Source organism: Phocoena phocoena, chromosome 10, assembly GCF_963924675.1.
Source record: "Phocoena phocoena chromosome 10, mPhoPho1.1, whole genome shotgun sequence".
In the NCBI taxonomy this organism is placed as follows: domain Eukaryota; kingdom Metazoa; phylum Chordata; class Mammalia; order Artiodactyla; family Phocoenidae; genus Phocoena; species Phocoena phocoena.
This window is the reverse complement of record NC_089228.1, coordinates 16,507,305-16,529,742: the sequence shown is the minus strand read 5'-3', so window position 1 is coordinate 16,529,742 and position 22,438 is coordinate 16,507,305. Positions and strand designations below refer to the sequence as shown.

The 22,438-nt window shown below is 41.1% G+C and overlaps 1 protein-coding gene across 1 annotated transcript in view; it reads right to left on the bottom strand.

The window, feature by feature from the left end:
• The window catches only part of CNTN3 (contactin 3), a 207,538-nt gene that overhangs the window by 25,167 nt on the left and 159,933 nt on the right, over positions 1–22,438 (bottom strand). Inside the window, exons 12-17 of the mRNA XM_065885516.1 lie at positions 14,437–14,554; positions 13,446–13,604; positions 13,197–13,346; positions 10,992–11,062; positions 9,803–10,037; positions 6,763–6,878 (exon numbers count right to left, since the gene is read on the bottom strand). Coding sequence (XP_065741588.1) covers positions 6,763–6,878; positions 9,803–10,037; positions 10,992–11,062; positions 13,197–13,346; positions 13,446–13,604; positions 14,437–14,554 — 849 coding nt within the window. The remainder of the gene's footprint in view (positions 1–6,762; positions 6,879–9,802; positions 10,038–10,991; positions 11,063–13,196; positions 13,347–13,445; positions 13,605–14,436; positions 14,555–22,438) is intronic.

Sequence of the window (22,438 nt, the reverse complement as noted above, 5' to 3'; positions counted from 1 at the left end):
CCTTCATATCACAGTATCAGAGATTTCACTTAAGCCTAAAATGAAATGCAGTTTATAAAAATAATATATTGAAAAATGGCACCTTTTTTAGCCATTAAAGTACAGGTATTTAGTCAGAATAGACTGAAATAATTTTGTGTATACTTACAGATTTTCAGGAAGACAAATATTTCATCTTAGCTGCTAGATGGAACACATTTCAGTAAATATCGGGCAGGCAAATGCATTCGACAGGTTTTAGAAGACACATCCAGATCTATCTCCTACTCTTTACTTAGCTCTCAGTCCCTGGAGGGCTGACCTATGTGAATTACATACCAATCTTGCTGAGCCTCTGGCTTCTCACCTGATAGAGAGGAAATGGAGCAGGACCCTGTATGGCCCCTCCCAGTACAAATCCTTTCTGTATACCCAGTTTCTTGTTTGCAGGAAATAGGCTTCATTTAGCCTCCTGTGACCTACCCTGAGTTCCAAAGGGAGGATTCAAATAACTGCTTATCAGGGAAGGGAGGGAATACAGAAACAAAGGAGAAGCAGGCAAGAAATAATAGTGCACGGGGTGGGAGTGGAGGCGCAGGGTCCTGCTTCCACCTCAAGGAATATACATAACAATACCTTTGAGTTCTTCCGCAGGAACTAAGGCCCCCCGCCCAGGTGGAGGATGGTAACTTCGGCCTGAGCACCAGTTTCCTGGAGCACAGCCCTGTTTACCTCACCACCAACCCATCAGAAGAAAGTCTGCACACAGTGGAAGATAAATGAAGACCCTGAAGGCCTCCCCAAATCATTCTCCCTTTAAAAACTTTCATGGTCGAGCAGAATCTTCAGAGTTGGTTTTTGGACACAAGTTCGCCATCTTCCCAGTTTGCTGGCCTCCTGAATAAAGCGACTTTTCCGTTCCTACCAGCACCTGTCTCTTGAGTACTGGCTTTTGAGAGGAGAGCAGTGAACCTGAATTCAGAAACAGAGAAGCCAGGAGACGGCTGGTGCTAGGAGAGAGAGGCTGGGATATTTACTCCCCTGGATCCCTCAATGCTGAGCCACAGTCTTGTGGGGACTATATTTGCCTAATAACAAACCCAGCTTTGTTTGGGTGGCTCTCACTCACACATGTACTTACTGCTCTCTCCAGCATAACAAATCCTTCCACCACCTCCAGAAAGTCTGCATTTTATTTACTCAATTCATTTTTGCTGCCTTCCTGTTTATTTAAATGGACCTGAATTGTCTCTATCCAATTTTCCTACGTACATGTGACTCGTTCTAGAGTGAAGTTAATTCTCGGCCTGATAGTAAGGAATTAGACTCTCTCCATATGTCTTTGTTTCTTCCAGTAGAATTTTCGTATTCTCAAAAAAGTATTCAAATATTTGACGTCTTTTTCCATTCTAATTAAAATGCTAGGAGCTAAACACATTCTGTACAGCTGTTTAGAACAGGAGGTAGGATAGAGGTATCTGTGAAGTTTTAGTTTGGCCTTCTGTACACATCTTTAGTTATGTTCCCCTGCTACACATGAAAAACAATAAATCTACTGTGTTCCCCTCCCTCCCTACCCAAGTTCTATTTCACTGCCAAACATTTAAAAAAAATCTACAACTCCCCCTCGCCCCCCCTCCCGGGGAAACACTGACTGAAACGGCCCGCCCTGGCCAGGCACGACAGTGACCACTTGCATGAGTTATCTTCAACAGGAGGTCCTGGTAAGGAATGCGAAACTAACAAGCTACCACCAACCGGAAGAATTCAGGAAAAGTCACAAGGAAAGAGGAGACGCCAGCCCAGATGTCCTGCCAACTTCCCAGAATCCTTCTCGCTGGAATCCATCTTGGCCGAGCGATGCACGCGCCACCGGGAAGGACCCTGAGTCAAAGTGACTGTCCAGAGATAACCCCAAAACTAACCCCATCCCCATAAAACCCGAGACTGAGCCACGTGGGCCGAGCAGTTCTCCTGGCTTCCCTTACCCTGCTGCTCTCCACCCGGGAGCCGCTTCCCAGCAAAGTCTTCTGCTTTGTCAGCACGTGTGTCTCTCCAGACACTTCACTTCTGAGTGTTAGACAAGAGCCCACTCTCGGGCCCTGGAAGGGGTCCCCCTCCTGCAACAGTCCCACAAATATGCTTACCTGCAGTATTTCACAAGTATAGATTTTTGTTTCCATCACTTATCAAGGTCATTCTCCCAAGTTTTATCTTCTCAAGACACAAAATGACTTCAAAGAAATGGACTGTATATACCAAGCTAGAACTTTGGAGCTTTTGTTCCTCAGGCACCCACTACCCATGAACTTAAATCATCTGCATCCTCTTTATCTTGTCTGTACGTATCTCTTGTTCCTATGCAAAGGGCACAAGAAAAGATCTGAGCCTGAGTGTTGTGGCTTAGAAGATGAAATAAATTGGAGCCCAGGGAAATGAGCTCCTCGACGACTACTGGTCAAATCAGAAAGAAAATTAGTCTAGATGCTAATGATGATGTGTGCTCAGCACGCCACGTGGCACATGGTGAGACGAGAGGGAAGCAGGTGCTATTAACAATTATAAAGCCACACTGGGGAAACTGCAACCCAGAAAGTTAGCCACATGCCTGATAGTTAAATACTCTGCTAAGTCATTTATTCTTCCAAGTTACTGTTTAAATCATTATTGAGACTATGAAAATACATATTTTTATCTTGGCATAATTATATAAATTATTTCTTAAGTTGCCCCAATTAGTATACCTTTTCCTGAGCTTGTTTCTTTCTTTTCATACATACCTAGCACTTGGGGAACAAACTTTCACTAGTTGTTTCCTTTCAATACTGTATTCAGGCTCCATTTGGATGTTAAATTTGGTACTCTTTACACAGATAGGCAAGATGTCCTCGTTAATGTCGAGCAAAGTCCCATATGCTCATCGCTCTGCATCTTTTTGCCCCCCACCTAAGAGCAACACCAGTAGCAACACAAACAACAGCACTGAGTGCCATACTCAGATTGTGCCAAGTGTTTCTGTATTACTTCACTGGTTTTCAAATTTCCCCTTTCAATGAAATCTTATCCCAATGCCCAATATTCAAAATAGAAAAGGAGAAGCTCCCAAAGTCTCTTTGGGCCATTTTCACAATGGCTGCTTTATCTCACTTCAAGTTTCTTCAGTGACACTGAGAGTTATTTACTGTTTTAACTGGGCCTTGGAGAGCATTCATAATGTGCTCAAAGCCAGATAGCAGTAAGATAATGGAGCCAAAATTGCATTTATTCAATCAACATGAACTTTTTGCCTGCCTCCTGTGTGCCAGATACAACTCTTGGCACTTGGAATACATCAGTGAACAAACAGGCAGAATCCCCTGTCGCTGGTGGAGCTTATATTCTGTCCCAGTGGATTTGAAGGCAGGTTTGTCTAATTCCAAAATAGTGTGGACTTCATGGGATACCACAGTGGCACTACTTGGATTCTTTGGTTTTCTCTCTTGTTCAATCAACCTCTCTCCGCTGACCTGAGCCACAGTGGTATAATTCTACGTTCTTAGGGAGTATACGTATCTGGATGACTCGTGATCAGCTTAAACTGACATATTCTAAAATCAGCATCTACCTGCCACCAAGCTGTCAAAACAATCGCCAGTGACTGGTAACATTCCTGTGGTGCTTGGAAGCCCACAAAGCCCATTTATATAGAGTCTCTTGCTTATCTCTCTTAACTACCTCACAAGCTACAACCAAGTCAGAAATTATGATCCTATCATACAGTTTGTAAAGGACGAAGTTATGAATGGGGGATGTGTACTTCAGTCTGCTGTTGGAGAGATGCAAAATGTGCTCATTTATTTTAAGTAAATTTGATTTAACACTGTATTTCATATCCTGCTCAGCTAATGGAAAATTCGACTCCAGTCACTCCTGGGGCTCCCTTCCCAAAGCCTGGCCAAGATAACTTACTGTTACATTGGTCTGATCCCTTTAGGCCCAGCAGTTCTGCCATGCTTGGGGAATAAGAAGTCCTTGCTGAGTGTGGGAAGCACAGCTGTTCCCTTCTGTGGTCTGGCCACCAACTTGGGCACCGCCAGGTAGAAAGCTGTGGGACCCTCGAGATTTCGTAAGCCTCAGATCTTCGTTTCCTCCAAGGTCACCTGAAATTTCTCTTGTATTTTTTCCTCTGTGGCATGTTCTCTCTCTTCACCCTCTAGGATACATGAAATAATCTCCTTAAAGGCTTGAGCTTTGGAAACGAAGCGAGGAAGGAAGGGATCTCACAGGCAACCCCATCTTGATAGCTGTCACAAACTCTCATGAGGCAAAAGAGCTTGGAGTCGAAGAACTGCTTGAGAATAGTTACTGGGGAGAAATCTATAAATTAATATCTGAAAAATTCTTCTGGAACATGGCTCACACTTATTCATTACTTATTATTATGAGCCAGAAACTGTGAGAAGCACAGGTGCCTAATCTCATTCAATCCTCTCAAAATCCTAATTAGGTTAGGCCCATTGTTCCCATTCTGCAGGCGAGGAAAATGAGGCTCACAGAATTGATGTAACTCTTCCAGCACAGTGAGTGGCAGAGTTGGGGTCTGGTACAGGTTTGACCTCAGGATTATGCTCCTTTACATCTGTGTTCCTTCCATCCCACTTACGATTCCTGTCAATGCCATTTCTCTAATCATTGGGGAGCTACTATTGGTTGCCCACTATCTTTCACTGCTTCTACTCACTGTCAGGGAATTAAAGGAATTTTCCATCCAAGTGTTCTTGGCTTCCTTTAAGACGCTGATCGAGTTGCTCTGCTGTATTTATGTGGTGTTTTGCTTCTTCAGTATCACTTCGGTTTCCTTAAGTCTGGACAGCTCTGTCTGTGATCAGGTTCTCTGTCAAGACCAGGGCTTCCTATACATACATGTGCAGGAAGATGTTTCCCTATGGGAAACATAAAAATGCACATTCACAACACCCACCCCTAGGTGTCTGGGTTCAGTGGGCCCAGGGAGGATTCTGGGGGCTCATCTTCAGCAGAAATTTAGGTAATTGTGGTGAAGGTGGCTCATGGTGCATCCTTTGAGCACCACTGCTCTAGCCAATCCTTTCTCTACTTTATCTTTCATTTATTCAAGTCACTGCTTGTTGGGTTACAAGGACCAGGAACTCTCTCAAGTTCAAATGTAAAGGGAGCTGATGGCTGAAAAGGAGGACAAGGTGACATTATGAGAAAGAGAAGAGCCAACTCAAGAACTGGACAATTGTCAAAGAGCTCTTCTACTTTGCTCTTTAAGCTCCATGGGTCCTTGTCGCCTCTATCCTTTAGGGCTGCATGAACGTATGTCTGCTCCATCTCATCTCTGTAAATCAGCTTTGTCCTATCTGCCCATGGCCTTCACTTGGGAAGTCTGAACTGGGCCGTAAATTTGACATATCACTGCATTATACTCACTAAACACAATCTCTATGCTGCTTGCTTCAATTCTTCAAACAAGGATCTGACTAGGGCTTCCCTGGTGGCGCAGTGGTTGAGAGTCCACCTGCCGATGCAGGGGACATGGGTTCGTGCCCCGGTCCTGGAGGATCCCACATGCCGCGGAGCGGCTGGGCCCGTGAGCCACGGCCGCTGAGCCTGCGCGTCCGGAGCCTGTGCTCCGCAACGGGAGAGGCCACAGCAGTGAGAGGCCCGCGTACCGCACACACAAAAAAAGAAGCTGACTAGCTCAGCTTAACTGCCCATGGGTCAGCTGCCTTTGAGCAAGTGACCACCCTCGTGCAGTCACTGAGGTTATGCTGGCAAGTGGCAGGGTACACGGTCCTGTATTGCAAACACGTGCATGTAAATACGCCACTGAATCAGGAATTAGAAGCAGGAGGGAAGCTTGCTAAGAAGATAGCTGTGGGTCGGGGTGAAATCACAGCTGTGGCTACCACAGTTTCATGGCCACAGAAACCTTCTTAAGACTTCGCTTTTTATCTTGTCAGCTCTCAGCTCAACTGCTCCCACTGTTCTCTAACTGCTCCGTCCTAAACATGGAGCCCAGTCCAGAATGGTTCTGCTTAACTTTCAGAGCCGTCTGTGACCTGGCCCCACTGTACCCTTCCACCGTCACCTGCCCTACAGGAACCACCTGCTACAGGCGGACCTCTACTCCTTCCGCTCTTTCAATGTGCCATGCTCAGTCTGGAATGTTTCCACTTTCTCTACGTTTACTTATTTTTTTCCTTGAAGTCCTGTTAAACCTTACTACCCTTATGAAACCGTTCAAGGTCACTCATCCCTCAACCACTTTCTGTGTGGCCTATTCTGAACTTCATTACATTTGGTCTTGTGCTATGCTGTTTCAGACCTTTCATCTTATTTCACCAAAGGCAATGATTTGAAGGCAAGAATTACATTCTACAAGGCTGACTTCTCTAGAGCCTGGAAGTAGCAAGGCCACCAAGAAAATAAGACAAAGCACTGGAAGAGCTATTAGCAGATATACCCAGTGAACTTAAATACTATGTTTCGATCTCACTCTTATCTTTTCGCCAAACTAGCTACAGCTTAGGCCCACAGGATACATGATTTCCTTTCCTTTTATTTTTTTTTTCTTTTATACCCCAACTAAAGTCACTTTCATTCAACTGGTTGAGTTCAAGTCAATATCCGTTGATAGTCACACAGAATAGGGTGATAAAATTGAACAAAAGTCAGACTTTAGCTAAGATGTAATTGTTAAGAAAACTTTTAAATGAAGGCAGACAAGGTAGCATGGCAACATACTTACACGAGCTAATTAATTTTAAAAGACATTACCTCATAGCCGAGTAAGTGTCCATTGCTCAACTTCCAAGGAACAGCGTTCCAAGAAACTTCAATTTCTGAGGAAGACAAGCTATTTGCACAAACTTGAGATGGAGCTACTGTAGGTTCTATTTGGGAACAGAAAAATATGTTGAAGTTCTTATTTTTTTTAAAAAAAGCATTTTAACATATTTGAACATGTAAAATATTCTGTAAAACTATTTGAAAACAGGAACCATGTCTTGGTCACTTTCCATTTCCTAGGAAGAGAGAGCATCACAGCCACAGGCTTTTCCTTGCTGAACAGCCAGGGCAACTTGCTCCCTCTCTAGCACTCCCTTCTTGGCATCCTACTTTCCCCCCCATCATTATTTCTCTCCTCTCCGTCCCACAGTGACTATGGGAAATCCTATGCCCACAAGTGCTACTTATTTTACGTTATTTTTTGTTTTTCCAAATAAAGGTCAAGGTCTACAGAGTTCATTTATTCAATAAGCATTTAGTGAGTGCCTTGTCTAGCCAGGCCCACAAGAGGGGCAAAGTTAAATGAGATCCTGTACTCTTCTGGGGGAGATAGGCACACACAGAGCTTAGTACACAGGAAGAAATCGCCTTTGTAATGGAGAACTCTCGGGGCTTCATGGATCTCACAGTGATTCTTTCCTCTTAGGAGCTCTGAGCAGAGATGCGTCCTCCCCCAATATCCATTTCTACGTTAAAGGATCCTGCCCCCTGGCCATGGCTGATGCATACTGAGATAGACCCCTGGTCCAAGGATGGGCCTATTAGATTTTTTTCTCTTGAGAATTTGAAATGTGCTTTGGAGAAACGAGGAAGACTTGAGGCCAATCAATCCAGCCCTGGTGCCCTAGAGAAGCCCTAGGTTTCTGAGGGCCCAGAGCTTCTCTGATTAAGGTTCTTCATGAGGTTTGCTATTTACCTCTCTCTTTGATTCAGTGAAAGGTGTGAGTATATTTCCAATAAATCCCTGCTTTTTTTTTTTTTTTTTGGCGGCATGTGGGCCTCTCATTGTTGTGGCCTCTCCCACTGCGGAGCACAGGCTCCAGACGCGCAGGCTCAGCGGCCATGGCTCACGGGCCCAGCCGCTTCGCGGCATGTGGGATCTTCCCGGACCGGGGCATGAACCTGTGTCCCCTGCATCGGCAGGCGGACTCTCAACCACTGCGCCACCAGGGAAGCCCCAATCCCTGCTTTTTTAAAAGACAAGTCAAATCAGTTTCTGACATTTGGAACAGAAAGACCTTTAACCAAATCATCAGTGGTGGCAAGAATGGAAACAGGAGAAGGAAAGTGCAGGAGGCAAGAAGACATTAAAAGGCTCTGGCCATCCCTCCTTCCCAGCTGCCGCCCGCCCCCAACCCCGTCTACCCAAACTCCCTGGTTAATTGAATTGTCATCACCCCTCAGACTCCTGACCTGCTCTTGTAATGATAATCCTTCTCAGCAACTCTTGGAGATGGGGTCTGGCTATGAATATAAAAGCTCTTGGTTTTGCAAAAAATTTAAAAATCCTGCTCCCTTTTTCTCTCAGAACTCAGTGGGAAAAGAGAACAAAAACAGGAGGTGACAGCATGACCAAAAACTGAGCCTCCTTACTGTTTTTAGGAATGACAACTGTGGACCCACTTTCTCAATTTACTGTAAGGCTTGGAGGATAGAGGAGATACTGTGAAATCGTATTTCGTGAGCTCAAACTACTCAAGAGCAAAGGCCCGGGGTTAAAATATGAGCTCAATAGGTCTGTATGGATTTTGGCAAGTTCATTAATTTCTTTCATCAAGCTTCCATTTTCTCCTGTGTAAGTGGGAAATAACAAATGACAAGTACCTACTCGTCATTCCTCCTCGGAAGATTCAAATTAGGTAATGTCTGGCTGATAGTAAGCATCTAATACATGCTAGCTCCTGCCATTCTAACTAGGTAGAACCGCATGAGATAGCCAACATTCAGCTGCTTTTGACCTATAAAATGGCAATTTCATAGGATTCTCCTAACATTACTATTATGTTTACTACTACTTTCTGGGACAGAAAGGCAGAGAAAGGGAGTGAGTCCAGAGTGGAGTATGTATGAATCTATACCGACTAGAACTGGTGAAACCCATCCTCAAACCTCCATATTCCATACCTCTCCAATGTCAGGCTTCTGGTCGTCCCTCTCCATCCTGCTAAAATCTCTTTCTCAGGTCTAGGAACCACTATAAAACTTCAGACCACGGCACTTCAAAAAGAATATCTTAATCTTACCTCCCAAAGAAGAAATCTGTAGAAGGCTGTGCTGTCCCCTGCTTCACAGACTGGAACTCAATGTATTCCTCATAAGCACATTTGTAACTAATTATTACCCCCTCTAACTAGCCATTGAGTCTCACACTTCAACAGGGCATGGTTGATCTTTATTACCTGGACTAGTAACTATGACTTCAATCATTCTCCTTTTCAAGAAATATATCTGAAGTCACAAAGAACTTCCAAATGGGTTTCTGGAGCACAATTGGTTGATTAAGTGTGGAACTGACATACACATCTTCCTTGACTTATGATGGGGTTACATCTCGATAAACACATCTTAATTTGAAAATATCGTAAGTCGAAAATGCATTTAATATACCTAATAGAGCAAACAGCAAAGCTTAGCCTAGCCTACCTTAAACGGGCTCTGAACACTTACATTAGCCTACAGTTGGGCAAAATCATCTAATACAAGGCCTACTTTACAATAAAGTGTTGAGTATCTCCTGTAAGTTATTGACTACTGTACTGAAAGTGAAAAATAGAACGGTTGCATGGTTCAGAATCATTTTAAGTATATCCATTGTTTACGCTTGTGGTTGTCTGGCTGCCTAGGCGCTGTAGCTACTGTTGCCCAGCATCCTGAGAGATCATTTTACTCCGTATCACTAGCCCAGGAAAAGATTAAAATTAGAAACACGAAGTGCGATTTCTACTGAAATGTGTCTCACTTCACACCACTGTAAAGTCAAAAAATCATTAAGTTGAAGACCATCTGTCTAATCATAGCCTTTCCATACCTTCTTCTGCAGAGAACACTGTTGTCACTGGGCTAAATGGTCCTTCACCTTTGTTATTATAAACACCCACTTTAACTTCATACAGTGAAAATGGCAGGATGCTTTCATTTCTAAAGACATATCTTGGGGTATCAGGAGATGTGACCACTGTCTGGATCCAGTTGCTTACTCCAACAGGGCGGAAAGCAACAACATATCCAAAACCTTCACCATTCTGTAGTTCTTCAGGGACTGGCTGTAAAGGAAAGGCATATTAACTCACGCTTTCACACGAGAGCAAGGCAAAAATAAATGCAGCTCTAATGCGGAGTCTTTTGTAAAAGCCATCAAATAATAATCCACATTGTATTAAGTGGTTGGATTAAAAAAGGAGAAAAAGGTCAGGGGGACAGTCAGCTGCTTTTAAATAAACATATGGCACTCTTTCATAGCCATCAGATAACTAACTGGAATTTTCCCAAATTATTCAGATTTTTGAGCATCTTGCAGCCCTAATTTGAGTTCTGAATAATAAAGATACACTTTCAGTTGAAATACTGCATCTCTAAATCAAATAAAAATCATCTCATCCATAATGTTGATTTTATAGAAAAAAAAACTACACATTGACATGATAATTCAGAGCAAGAGTAAAACTTTAAAAAAGGAAATAAAAACAATATATTAAACTCAAAGCTGTATTTGCATCACGCCAAAAATTCCTATTGACACTCCATAACCTCTCGACTTCTTATTTTTCCACCCACATCTTCAAATAGTGTAGACAATTCTAGTGCCTTCTGACTTTGTTAATTAACGTTTTTCCTAACTATGACTTAAAGCGAGGGCTGAGAGAATGGCTAGGACGCAGCCCCCGCTGGAGAAGTGGTGTGTACATCACCAGCGGGGGAGCAGCTCCAGAGGTGCTGCTCCAGAGTAAACAGCCAGGACTAGACTCACCCCTATGTTTACCAGCCAGATGACCTCGGGCAAATTATTTAACATCTCTATGCCTTAGTGCTTTCACCTAAAAAACGTTGCGAGGATAAAATGAAAAAAATATGCAAAATGCTAGGAACAATGATTAACACAGAGTGAACACTCAAAAATATTGGCTACTAGTTCCAGCCACCACCACTAGCACCACCCAGGACGCCATGACTGTGGGAAGGGCGTCACCCTGAGGGGCAGGCGCTGTGCAGACACTTACATCCCAGGTGATCACCAGTTCAGACCGGCTCCCACCTCCTCCACTGGCATCTGAAGGAGGCACTTCCGGCACTGAAAGGTTAGAAAGAAAGACTGAAACCCTGCTAGCATCTAGTAAGATTTATCTGAAAGAAGACTCAATGTTGTTTACTTTTTTTTTTTTTTTTTTTTTGTGGTATGCGGGCCTCTCACTGTTGTGGCCTCTCCCGCTGCGGAGCACAGGCTCCGGACGCGCAGGCTCAGTGGCCACGGCTCACGGGCCCAGCCGCTCCGTGGCAATGTGGGATCTTCCCGGACCGGGGCACGAACCCGTGTCCCCTGCATCGGCAGGCAGACTCTCAACCACTGCGCCACCAGGGAAGCCCTGTTGTTTACTTTTAATACTTAAAATAATTTGATCATTGGCACATTACACGTGTGTGTGTGTGTGTGTGTGTGTGCACACGTGGGTGTATATATGCAATTATATGTGTGTGCATATATATGTGTATATATATATATATATCTTTGAGGGAGATCATCACATGCTTTATATTTGCATAAATTATTAAATATTCAAAATATCTCAAACAGTAAGAAAACAATGACTCAGTGTGAAGGTTAATAAAATAAGAAAAAGTGATTCATCAGGGATGATGATAAATCAATCCCATATGGACATTTTTTTTCTCCCAGTTTCAAAGCGATTTTTTAAATTGAGTTATAGTTGATTTACAATTGTTCAGGTATACAGCAAAGTGATTCAGTGTTTTATATATATACATATATATACACACACATATATATTCTTTTTCCGATTCTTTTCCCTTATAGGTTATTACAAGATATTGAATATAGTTCCCTGTGCTATACAGTAGGTCCTGGTTGGTTACCTACTTTATATATAGTAGTGTGTACCTGTTAATCCCAAATTCCTAGTTTATCCCACCCTTCTCCTTCCCCCTTTGGTAGCCATAAGTTTGTTTTCTATGTCTATGAGTCTATTTCATAAATAAGTTCATTTGTATCATCTTTTTTTTAGAGTCCACATATAAGTGATATTTGTCTTTCTCTGTCTGACTTGACTTCACTTGGTATGATAATCTTTAGGTCCATCCACGTCAGCATGAACATTTAACTTGTGACCATTTCAAGTACAGATTTAGTTCTCAGAACAACATTGGCTCTATATAAAGATGACCCATACTTAAATTCTCAAATCCTGTTATGAGATAATCTTTATGAAGCTCACACAGGCTTTTATGCTGAGAAATTTATGCTTAATAAATCCCATGACACACCTAGAACATAAGTTCGCTGAAGATGGGTCTTTGCTGCGTTCAGAGCTGTACCCACTGGACCTAGAAAGTGCTCAGTGCACAGCAGGTACTTCCTGAAGATGTGTTGTGTGAATAAATGAACTGAGCACCAAGACAGACATGGCTCCCCGATTTCTCACAATACCTGGCATAAACATTATATGCATTGTCCCGTGTAAAAGAGCATCATTAAAATTACAGAAATGTATTCCATGACTTCTATCTTGGCTTTGTTCCAAAGTGATATATTGGCTGTATTTCAAACATAATTTTAGTTAGTCTTAATTAATACTGTGGACTCTGAAAAGGAAAGTCTTAAGTCCTCTCTGATGCCTCAATAACGTGATACCATGTACACTTTCTACTTTGCAGTTTCAATGTTAGGCTATTTTTAGCATTATAAAAAGAGTCTTATGGTTAATATTAATAGTTGCCCCACATGGAAAATTTTAACAATAATTCTCTCTTAATTTAATACTCAAGGGGCCAAAATATACCTATTCATCAATCGCTTAAGCTTGGTGGCAGAATGAGATTTCCTAGCAGCTGAACTCCCAGAAGTCATTATCCTACCAATTTGTCAATGCTCGTTATAAATGAAAACAGCACTTCCCCTGTTAACAGGGTGACTATATCAGATAGTAATTATAACCTTAAGTGACAAAAACATATTCACTCTACATACACTAATGAATGCTGACGATGGACTGAACTCTTGCAAATGTCACACTACATCAGAATCACTTACACGTGTCTTTTGACAAATGCCATATGGCCAGTCTGCCGTTAGATAGTTCAGATAATTGCGACAATGCATTATCGAGGCTGGAGATCAAGCGCAAGAGAAGTGGAAATACACACCCAGAAAAACCTATGAAGCCATGACTCAGAAAACAAAAAACACTAACCTGCCTCCTCAGTTCTTACTTTTTCTGAGGGTAAACTGGGTTCTCCACCTCCGATTTTGTTATTGGCTACAACCCGAAATTCGTATTCCACCCATGGATTTAACTCGACTACCGTAGCTGTGCGTGTTTTCCCATCAATGACCTCAGGCACTACAAAGGAATATTTCAGAGAGGTAAACGTCTGCACGTCTTAGGGTTGACCTGAAATCCATACATATGTACCGGTGGCATTTGCCTCTCCCCCTTTACCTGTTGTGGCCGTCTGCCAACCCACGGAGAAAGGGGTCCGTGCCTGGACAGAATAGGATATAACTGGGCTGTGGTTGTCTGTACCTTCTTTCCAAGAGAGTTGGGCTGTTGTATCTGTAATTTCATCTACCTTTACGTCTTCTGGTGGTCCAGGTGAACCTAAGGCAAAAATGCAAACAATATTTAGCAGTTCCATAAACGTCATTCTCTTCTACCAATGTGAAGAACATGCCCCATAGCACTTGAACCCCTTCAACGGATCCCAATTTCAAAAGCGCTTAGGGAAAGAGGACATTTACCTGGCAACAAAACTTCCACTTTTTTTCTTTCACATTCCTGTTGCTAGATATTAAATCTGCATTCTGAGCCATGAATTCCAAAGGCATAATACTCCACAATTGCAAATGAAACCTGCTTTTTGAGACCTCTATTCAGCAGGGTTCCTGCCCTGTTCCAAATTCAATATCCTTTACTTTGGGCGCGAAACCTTTTTCTTTAATCTCCTGGGACATCTCTGTAGTTCCCAGTTTGTAATTCAGAGCTGTTTTATTCTACCATGCACGCTGGGTGATTTTTCAGCTCAGTAGCAAATCAGTACTTTGGCCGGTAGCTCAGACTGGCAAATTTTCTCAGGCATCCTAGATGATCCTGTGTTTTATTTCGGAAGTAGACACACACACCCACTATCACTACTCTCTTTCATATTAAACACTACTGCTGTATTAATGACATACTCAAAAACACATCAGCTTGGCAGCAGCTGTGGAACGCTTATTACACTGAGAGCTATTGGAATGACAGAGTTGAGAATTTTATTTCTTTGAATTAGCACCTATCCTTACTCTCACATCTTCTGGTCTATTTGGGCAGGGGGATCAAATCAATATTATATAACTCACATGTTCATATGCTATCTCATCATGGTTTTTCAGTTAGAAAGGCTCAGTTAAGAGGCGAAATTAAAGAAGCACACAGAGCCATTAATGTTTACCTCTTACTATGAGGTCAGCGGCAGATGAAACACTGTCCACCCCTGTCTGCACCATACAAACATATTTCCCACTGTGTTTCAACTGAATGTTTCTGATCATTAAATCGCCTGACGAACTCTGTTGGAAAAAACAGGTAATGAACATATTATTAGTTTGAAAACACAGAGACTCTCGAAGGCTATGGCCAACACCACCACTGGAATAAAACCCATATTTAGAGAGAAAACCTAGGTGGTTCCAAGACAGAAGATTGCTACGATGGAGAGTATGGAAATAAAAACAGGTTAAAAACCATACATGATTGCAGACATAGGTTTCTGTAGCTAAATAAACAACAAGCTTTCCCCTGGGCATTATGGTTTCAAAGATAAATAAGGGCAGAGATTACAGTCTCAGAGTCTATTTACTTTCACTAGGGTGACACTTCTTTTTATATCCATCGCTCAGCACCAGCTCAACTCTTTTCTCCAGTTCCATCCTCTTTGCAATTATCTGCCTGAGAAGAAGACGGAAGCATTCAGGTATCTGGCGGGAGATAAAGGCAGCACGACAAGGGGATTACCATGGTTGAAACACTTTTCTGAACACTTTGAAGCTTAAAAAGCCTAATGCTATTTAATTCCTTCGCTACAGAATTTAGGGACAGTCAGTATGAACCCCTCAATAAGAAGAAATTAAAACATTTTTAACCAAAAAATAATAGCTACCCATAAAGACACAGGTTGGCATCCCCCAGTGCCAATTAATGAAGCAAATGTATTTCTAAAAGCTCAACTTCAAATCGTCCTCGTTTTAAAAGAATGTAAAATCATGTTCATAAAATGAGTAACTGCAGGCCAGTTTCATGCATTAGTAAAAGTATGGATTGAAATAAAACGATTTGGAAAGCAAAGCCCTTTGAAAAGGATCACTTAATGGAAAACCTCTAAACTGGTACGGAAGAGGAAGCAATAAGTAGTTTGTCTTATTAATTAAAAGGATAATTTTACTCTTGGGTTTTCCCAGTATTTGTTGAAAGATGGATTCCACTATCCTGCTTTTAGGTAATTTCCTAAGATCTCCTATCAGGTAGTTTCTTAAATATCGCTTCCTATCCTTAGGATTCTTAATGTGCTATGTATTCTCCGTTGGTTGGATTGTTTGGCTTTAGCCTGAATTTCTTGAGTATCGGGAAAAGGCAGATGTGAGCTGATTGATGGCTGTAATTAAATGATAATCCAGAAACTGTTGAGTTTGCACGCTTTACTTTCATCAAGTTAAACTTTTTCCTTTCCCTCCCTCTCTCTTTCTCCTCAGGGTTACTTAGAAATTTATCCCCAGGACAAAGCCTTCAATGCTTGCTGACCTTTAGAAACTCTTTAAATTTTATGAGCTCCATATACTCACAGGAGGTTGATTACCATTTCTATAGGAATCTCTTATTTTCAGTGAAGTAAGAACTGTTACGATTAAATTCCATCAAGGCATTGGGGTAAGTTGTTATTCTTCCCTGTGTTTATTTGCTTATTTTGAAAGCAGTTGGGTAAAAAAAGAGAATTGGAACTAGTACTGTCTTTTGGTCCTCAGACACACGAATACAGCTTTTAGGCACATAAGCTCGTTTTCTTTCTTGAAGGAGTAAAAAAAGAGATTGATGTTGGGTTTGTCATTTCTCTTCACTTTGGTATTGATGGGTAAAGAGAGATATAACTTAGCTAGCTTGTGTAATAACCAAACCATCTTCCTGAAGAAATGTAGTTAGGCTCACCGTGTAGGGAAATATAATTTTTAATTATATTTTACACTGTAGAGTGAAAACAGAAGCAATAAACATGTAGACGGTAGGAACCATTGATTTTGTTTTTCAGCACCAACATGAAACTGAGTGGATGAATACATAAATGAAAAATAAAATATAGCAAAAACGAAGGATCCTATACTTAAGTTTTGTCTTTCTCAGTAGACTATATTTATATTGTTCCTCTTCTACTGCTTTTTCTCTCTCACCCTATCTATTGTCTTTTAACGGAGCAATATGAAGAGTCAAGATTCATCTTAACAAAAGTTCATTGAATGCTTGCCATACTAGATTCACTCGAGGTTAGAGAAGTGTGTTATCCATGACCTCTGCTCTCTAGGATGTAAACCCAAGTCAGGGATATATATATATGAAACAAGTTATGTTTACAAATTTAGAGGGGCTTCCCTGGTGGCGCAGTGGTTGAGAGTCCGCCTGCCGATGCAGGGGACACGGGTTCGTGCCCCGGTCCGGGAAGATCCCACATGCCGCGGAGCGGCTGGGCCCGTGAGCCATGGCCGCGCGTCCGGAGCCTGTGCTCCGCAACGGGAGAGGCCACAGCAGTGAGAGGCCCGTGTACCGCAAAAAAAAAAAAAAAAAATTAGAGAAGTTATTTAATAAAGGTTAAATAAAATCACATGGCACATACCATGTGTACACAACGTTAGAACGCGGGAGGCAGGAAATTTTTCAGTCCTGCCGAGGATGTGGAGTGACCGGTACTCTTGCTGTTGCTAATGGGAATGGAGACTGATGCAATCACTCTGGAACCTTGTTTAGAAATATCTACTAAGGCAGGATATACCCATAATCTACAACCTGGCAATTCCATTCCTAAGTAATACATACTTTACAGACATGTGTGTGTATGTTCATCAAGACATTTAAAAGAACGTTTGTGGCAGTACTACCCATAATAGCTAAAGAACGGAAACCACCTAGTGTCCATCACAAAAAGTAGCTTAGGAAGTAGTGGAACACTCATTTAAGGAAATACTATTAGACCATGAAAATCAATGAACTATAACTATATAGACTGACATAGCTAAGTCTCAACATAAAAAATATCAGGTAGAAAGGAGTACAATGACACTAATCTATCACATCATAAATCTAGACTGTGACTATCTTTGGAGGGATATTTAGTACTGCAACGAGGCATCACAGGGACTTCTGGAATAGGGGTCATACTGCTTCCTGATTTCATCGTTGGTTACCTGAATGTGTTCATTTTGTGAAAATTCACTGGGCTACACACTTATAATTTGTATATTTTTTGGCAGAACATAATGACTCTCAAGATGCAGTTGTTATAATGTACAACTATAGCTCTAAACGCTCCACTATAAATAGGACCATCACTGAAAAGGTCAAATAACATGGCTGTTATTCTAAACTCCAGTTTCTTTCACAAGAATTAATGTTTAATAGTAAAAGTGCAATTAATTAGAATATTCTATAACTTCTTATTAAAATGCAATTGATTATTCCCAGACGTTAAAAAAATATAAAAAAGGAAAAGGAAATTCCAAAGGGAAGTTTCACTTACATCAAACCAATTCTTGTCCCCACCAATTTTCACTGCTACTGGTTAGAATATAGTTTGTTACTGATTAACTAAGATAAAGGGGACAGGAGAGGAACGTCCGAAAAAATCCAAGTAGCATTAGTCTAACTGTGGTAAAATAGCACTTGATAGATTATTTTTCAGTATATTTATCAGTAAAATTGCATCCATTATTTAGATAAATTTAGAAACATGCTTCTAATTCCTCAGAGTGTTAAGTATAAAACAACTTACAAACATTAATAATCTTGCAATAAATTCTTAGGAACACTAATAACCCTTTGAATAAAAATAGCTTCTACTTTATTATCTGCTAAATTAGTTTGTTAGTCTTTCTTTGTATTGTTTTCCTAAACTCTCCTTTGGCCCCCTTCCCTCAAATAGAACGGACTAGAATTGGGACAAAGCAGAGTCAAAGCTTCATTTTCTTCACTTCGCTTATCCCTATTGCCCTTAAAACGTCCCCCTCAAAATGCAGCAGTGTAATTCCCAGTCTTTCCTGAAAGCAAGTGCTTTTTCTATGCCGCTGGTCACAGCATTATTTGAAAATGGAGCTTTTAACAGTGCAAGAGGCCTATTCCTACAGCTTAAACGAGGGTTTAAGAAGAGGGAGACATTTCCCTAAGTCATATGAATTTTAGCTCTTTCTCAGAAGCTCTATCTTTTTAAATAGGATCATTCATTCCAAAACTATTCATTAAGCAATGGCTATACTTTAGTCGCTGAGGATACAATAGTGAGGGAAAAAAACAGTCCTTATGTTCATGGAGCTTACAGTTGAAAGACAGCCATTAATCAAATGACTACCACAAATCAATGTAAAATTACAGTGTAATGCAAGTTCAAAATACACAGACGAATCTATGATTCTGGAGTCTCAATGTATTGATAGTTGAGCTAAGATTTGCAATATGAATACAAGCTATCTAGCAAAAGAGGGTAAGAAAAAAGTAGTCTACATTAGAGCACTTACACGTATGCAGAGACACTAAGGCAGGTGACAACATAGTCTCTTTTGGGAATGGGAGGGATAGGCAATGTCAGGGGGGTTAGTTAATCCACAAATCCATAGGAATAGGCCTCTCCCACTACCAAAAGCTCCATTTCTGTCCCCAGAAAACTAAAATTTCACTGTAGCTAATTTCAGGTTCATATTCATGTCTTAATGATAGTAATTCTTTTTATTATATTTGAAAAAACTTGTAGGCTTTTCTAGAATTAATTATCTAATTAGTTTTTCACCTAATTATATAGGTTTCCCCTAGAAAAGATCATATTTCCAGAACATGTTACAGGTATAAACAGTATATGGATTTATAAGTCAAATCACCTTTGAAATAAATGCTAAGAGAAAATCCAGTGAGCGCATGAGACGAAAAAGAAGATAAGCTTGTTAACTTTTTCCCTATATTTTCTTAGGTGATGATGCTAGTGGAATTTTTGATGTAGTTGAAAAAACCACTCTGCACTGAAAGAAAAACACTGCATGATGTGATAACCCACGCCAGCTGAAGGTAAGAAAGCAGACAACTCATTACTATTACACGTAAGCTGAGAGTACATTGTGAGATCTACCATATGCTACAAATCAAGGTATAAAATAAACCTTGGAACTTGGAAAACCTCTTGACCCCTGCAAATGTAGCATGCACTTTGAATAAAACAAATTTTCAGCAAAAACTAATTTCCTAGTAAGCACTCATGATGTAAATGCGGCTGCTGGACTGCCAAGAAGCATAATTTTCCAATTTAAGGGGGAAAAAAGCATTTTGACAACTATTTGGAAGGCAAGGTAGAATAGAAGCTCCTCCTTTTTAAAAATCACTTTACACAGCCTGTTTTTGTATAGATTCCAATGTTAATCATTTATCCCGTCACTGGGTTGCCTTCCAAGTCCTGACACTGCATGTAAGTCATACACAGGTGACTAGCGAACAGTCAAGCCTCCAGGTTACTTCTGAAACCTGAGTGGTGTTTTTCTCTGTGAAGGTCCCTAAGGGAATTGGTGGCAGATGGGTCACCTCTGTATTTCTGACCAACCAAGTTAAATCTTGCCCCATCCCTACCCCAAATGGCTGCAACAAGGCCACCTTTGTTACAAATGGACACTGCTCATCCAAGGAACAGAAATAATTGGCAACCACTGAAACATGAAAATGGGCCCTAACACTGTAAACCATTTTAGTTTTTCTGACGGATTAATAATTTCATCTGAAGCTGTCTGATGCCTGGTTGTCCAAACAGGTGATATCCAGTGCAGGTAATATGCAATCTGTTCACATCAAAATTCTTCGACTTTCTTTGGTACCAATAAACTGAAATAATTGATCCATTACAGGATTTAGAGCCCCAGCTTGTCCCGTCATAAGTGTTTTGAAAGAATAACACATGAAAGATAAAAACTTGGTCAAAGACCTTCATGCATATTTTAAACTGTATCAAATGCCAAAGTTACCTTAAAGGTATCAGCTTTTCTATTTCAACATCAAGTTCACATTAACAACTTGGGGATTTTTTTTTTTTTTTCTGGCCAGTGTAGTGTTTATGGAGTATCTTACTGGAAGTTGGTGATCTCAGGATCCAGTGTCTATTCCCACAGTGATTGTACCTCAGTGTTTTCTAAACTTCAACCACTAGAGTTATACCTCCCCATTTTTTTTTTTTGCCATATTCCAGTACTAAATGCTCTACTATTTACTTGTTTCTTAAACTGTTTAACTTTCTTAAATAATATGTAAGTCAATACAGAAAATGTGTACTTTTATCTAACATGGAAAACTGCTGATCACAGTAATAGTTAACTGATAAAATGAAAACAGTGAGTGCAAAATAATGTAAATGGACACTAGCTGGGCACTCTCAAAGTCTCTGAGACCTGGATCTTTACTCTTTTAATTAAAAAGGGAGATTAGCAAAAATTAGAAAATCATTCGTGACAAACCTAACACCATACTGAATTATTCTCCTTGATTTAACCTAAATGATTGAAATGAAATTGAAAATAGAATAGATCTCATTCTGCATTATTTAATATTGCCTATTGAGTACCTAGTCTGTGCTTTGCAAAACACTGGGCTACCCAGATCACTTAACCCAGTTGTTTTCAACATTGGCTGTACAGTAAATTCACCTGGAGAGTCTTTAAAACCATACCAGAGGGCTTCCCTGGTGGCGCAGTGGTTCAGAGTCTACCTGCCGATGCAGGGGACACGGATTCATGCCCCAGTCCGCGAAGATCCCACATGCTGCGGAGCGGCTAAGCCCGTGAGCCATGGCCGCTGAGCCTGCGCGTCCGGAGCCTGTGTTCCGCAACGGGAGAGGCCACAGCGGTGAGAGGCCCACGTACCGCAAAAAAAAAAAACAAAACAAACAAACAAAAAAACCATACCAGAAATCCCGAGGCCACATCCCAGAACAGTTAAATCAAAAGGGACTAGAAAGAGGAGATCCTTTAGCTGATTCTAATGATCAGTTAGTATCTAAAAGCATTAAATGCCCGAGATTTTATTTTCTTCACATCATCACTCCTCCTGGAAATGAAAGCTTCAAGATAGGCACTCTTTTCCCTAGCTCTAAAACTCTGCAATTAATAAATGCATAAAATAATCCTTAAGTTAGGTTGTTTAGTGCTGGGTTTATAAGCTGAGAACAGTACACCTGTACATATTTTCATTCTGGAAGATGGGTGAGAAAACTAGTGTCTGTGAAACAGGTACTAGATGTCAAGTACAAGGTGCATTTCCTTGACATTAGATTGCCTTGGTGTACTTGTTGTCATTTTAAAAACAAGTAGTCATTGAAATAATTCAACATGGTGATAGATTTCTATAGATTCATATAGAAACTTACTGTTAGTCAACGTGAATCACCCTACGATTACTCTGAATTGATGTGACGGTAGTTCAGAATGCAAGTATTTCAAGTCACAAGAGCCTACCCTGAGTAACAATTTATCTCATAGATCACAGGTCTTTTTTTTGTCTTTGTTGCTTTTACCCTCATATTAGAGGTTTAAAATATACTGGGAGCAGATCGGCCCCTTGCAGAATTATAATGTTAGTGTATGAAAAAGGAAATCCATTGATACAAAGGCACAAAAAGCCATTGTTTCATGGAAACTTGACCAAGTTGTGCGAATGTCTTGTGCTCAGTTCTAGTTCCAATTACTCTTGCTGTGTAATAAATTACCCCCCAAATTTAGTGGCTTAAAAAGTTGATGATCATTTACTCTGCTCAGCAATATATAACCTGAGCAGAGATCAGTAGGGGGACAGCTCATCTCCGTTGTAAACATCAGCTGGGGCAGCTAGGATGCGGACAGGCAAGCCAGCTTACGTGACTGGAGAGTGGTGTTGGCTGTTGGCTGGGAGTTCAGCCATTCTCTTAAGGCAGACCTCTCCACCATCTGCTTGAGCTTCCAAGCAGGAATTCCAAGAGAAATTGCACCAATGGGACAAGGTGGAAGTGCATGCATTTTTATGAGCTAGCCTCAGCAATCACAGAGCATCACTCCTGCTTTTCTTCATTGATCAAAGCAGTCACAAAGGACTACCTGGGTTCAAGACAAGAGGCATACGTTTCACCACTTGATGGGGAAGACTGTCAAAAGTCACACTGAAAGACAAGCAAGTGAGGTACAAAGTGTGCTTTTGCAGTC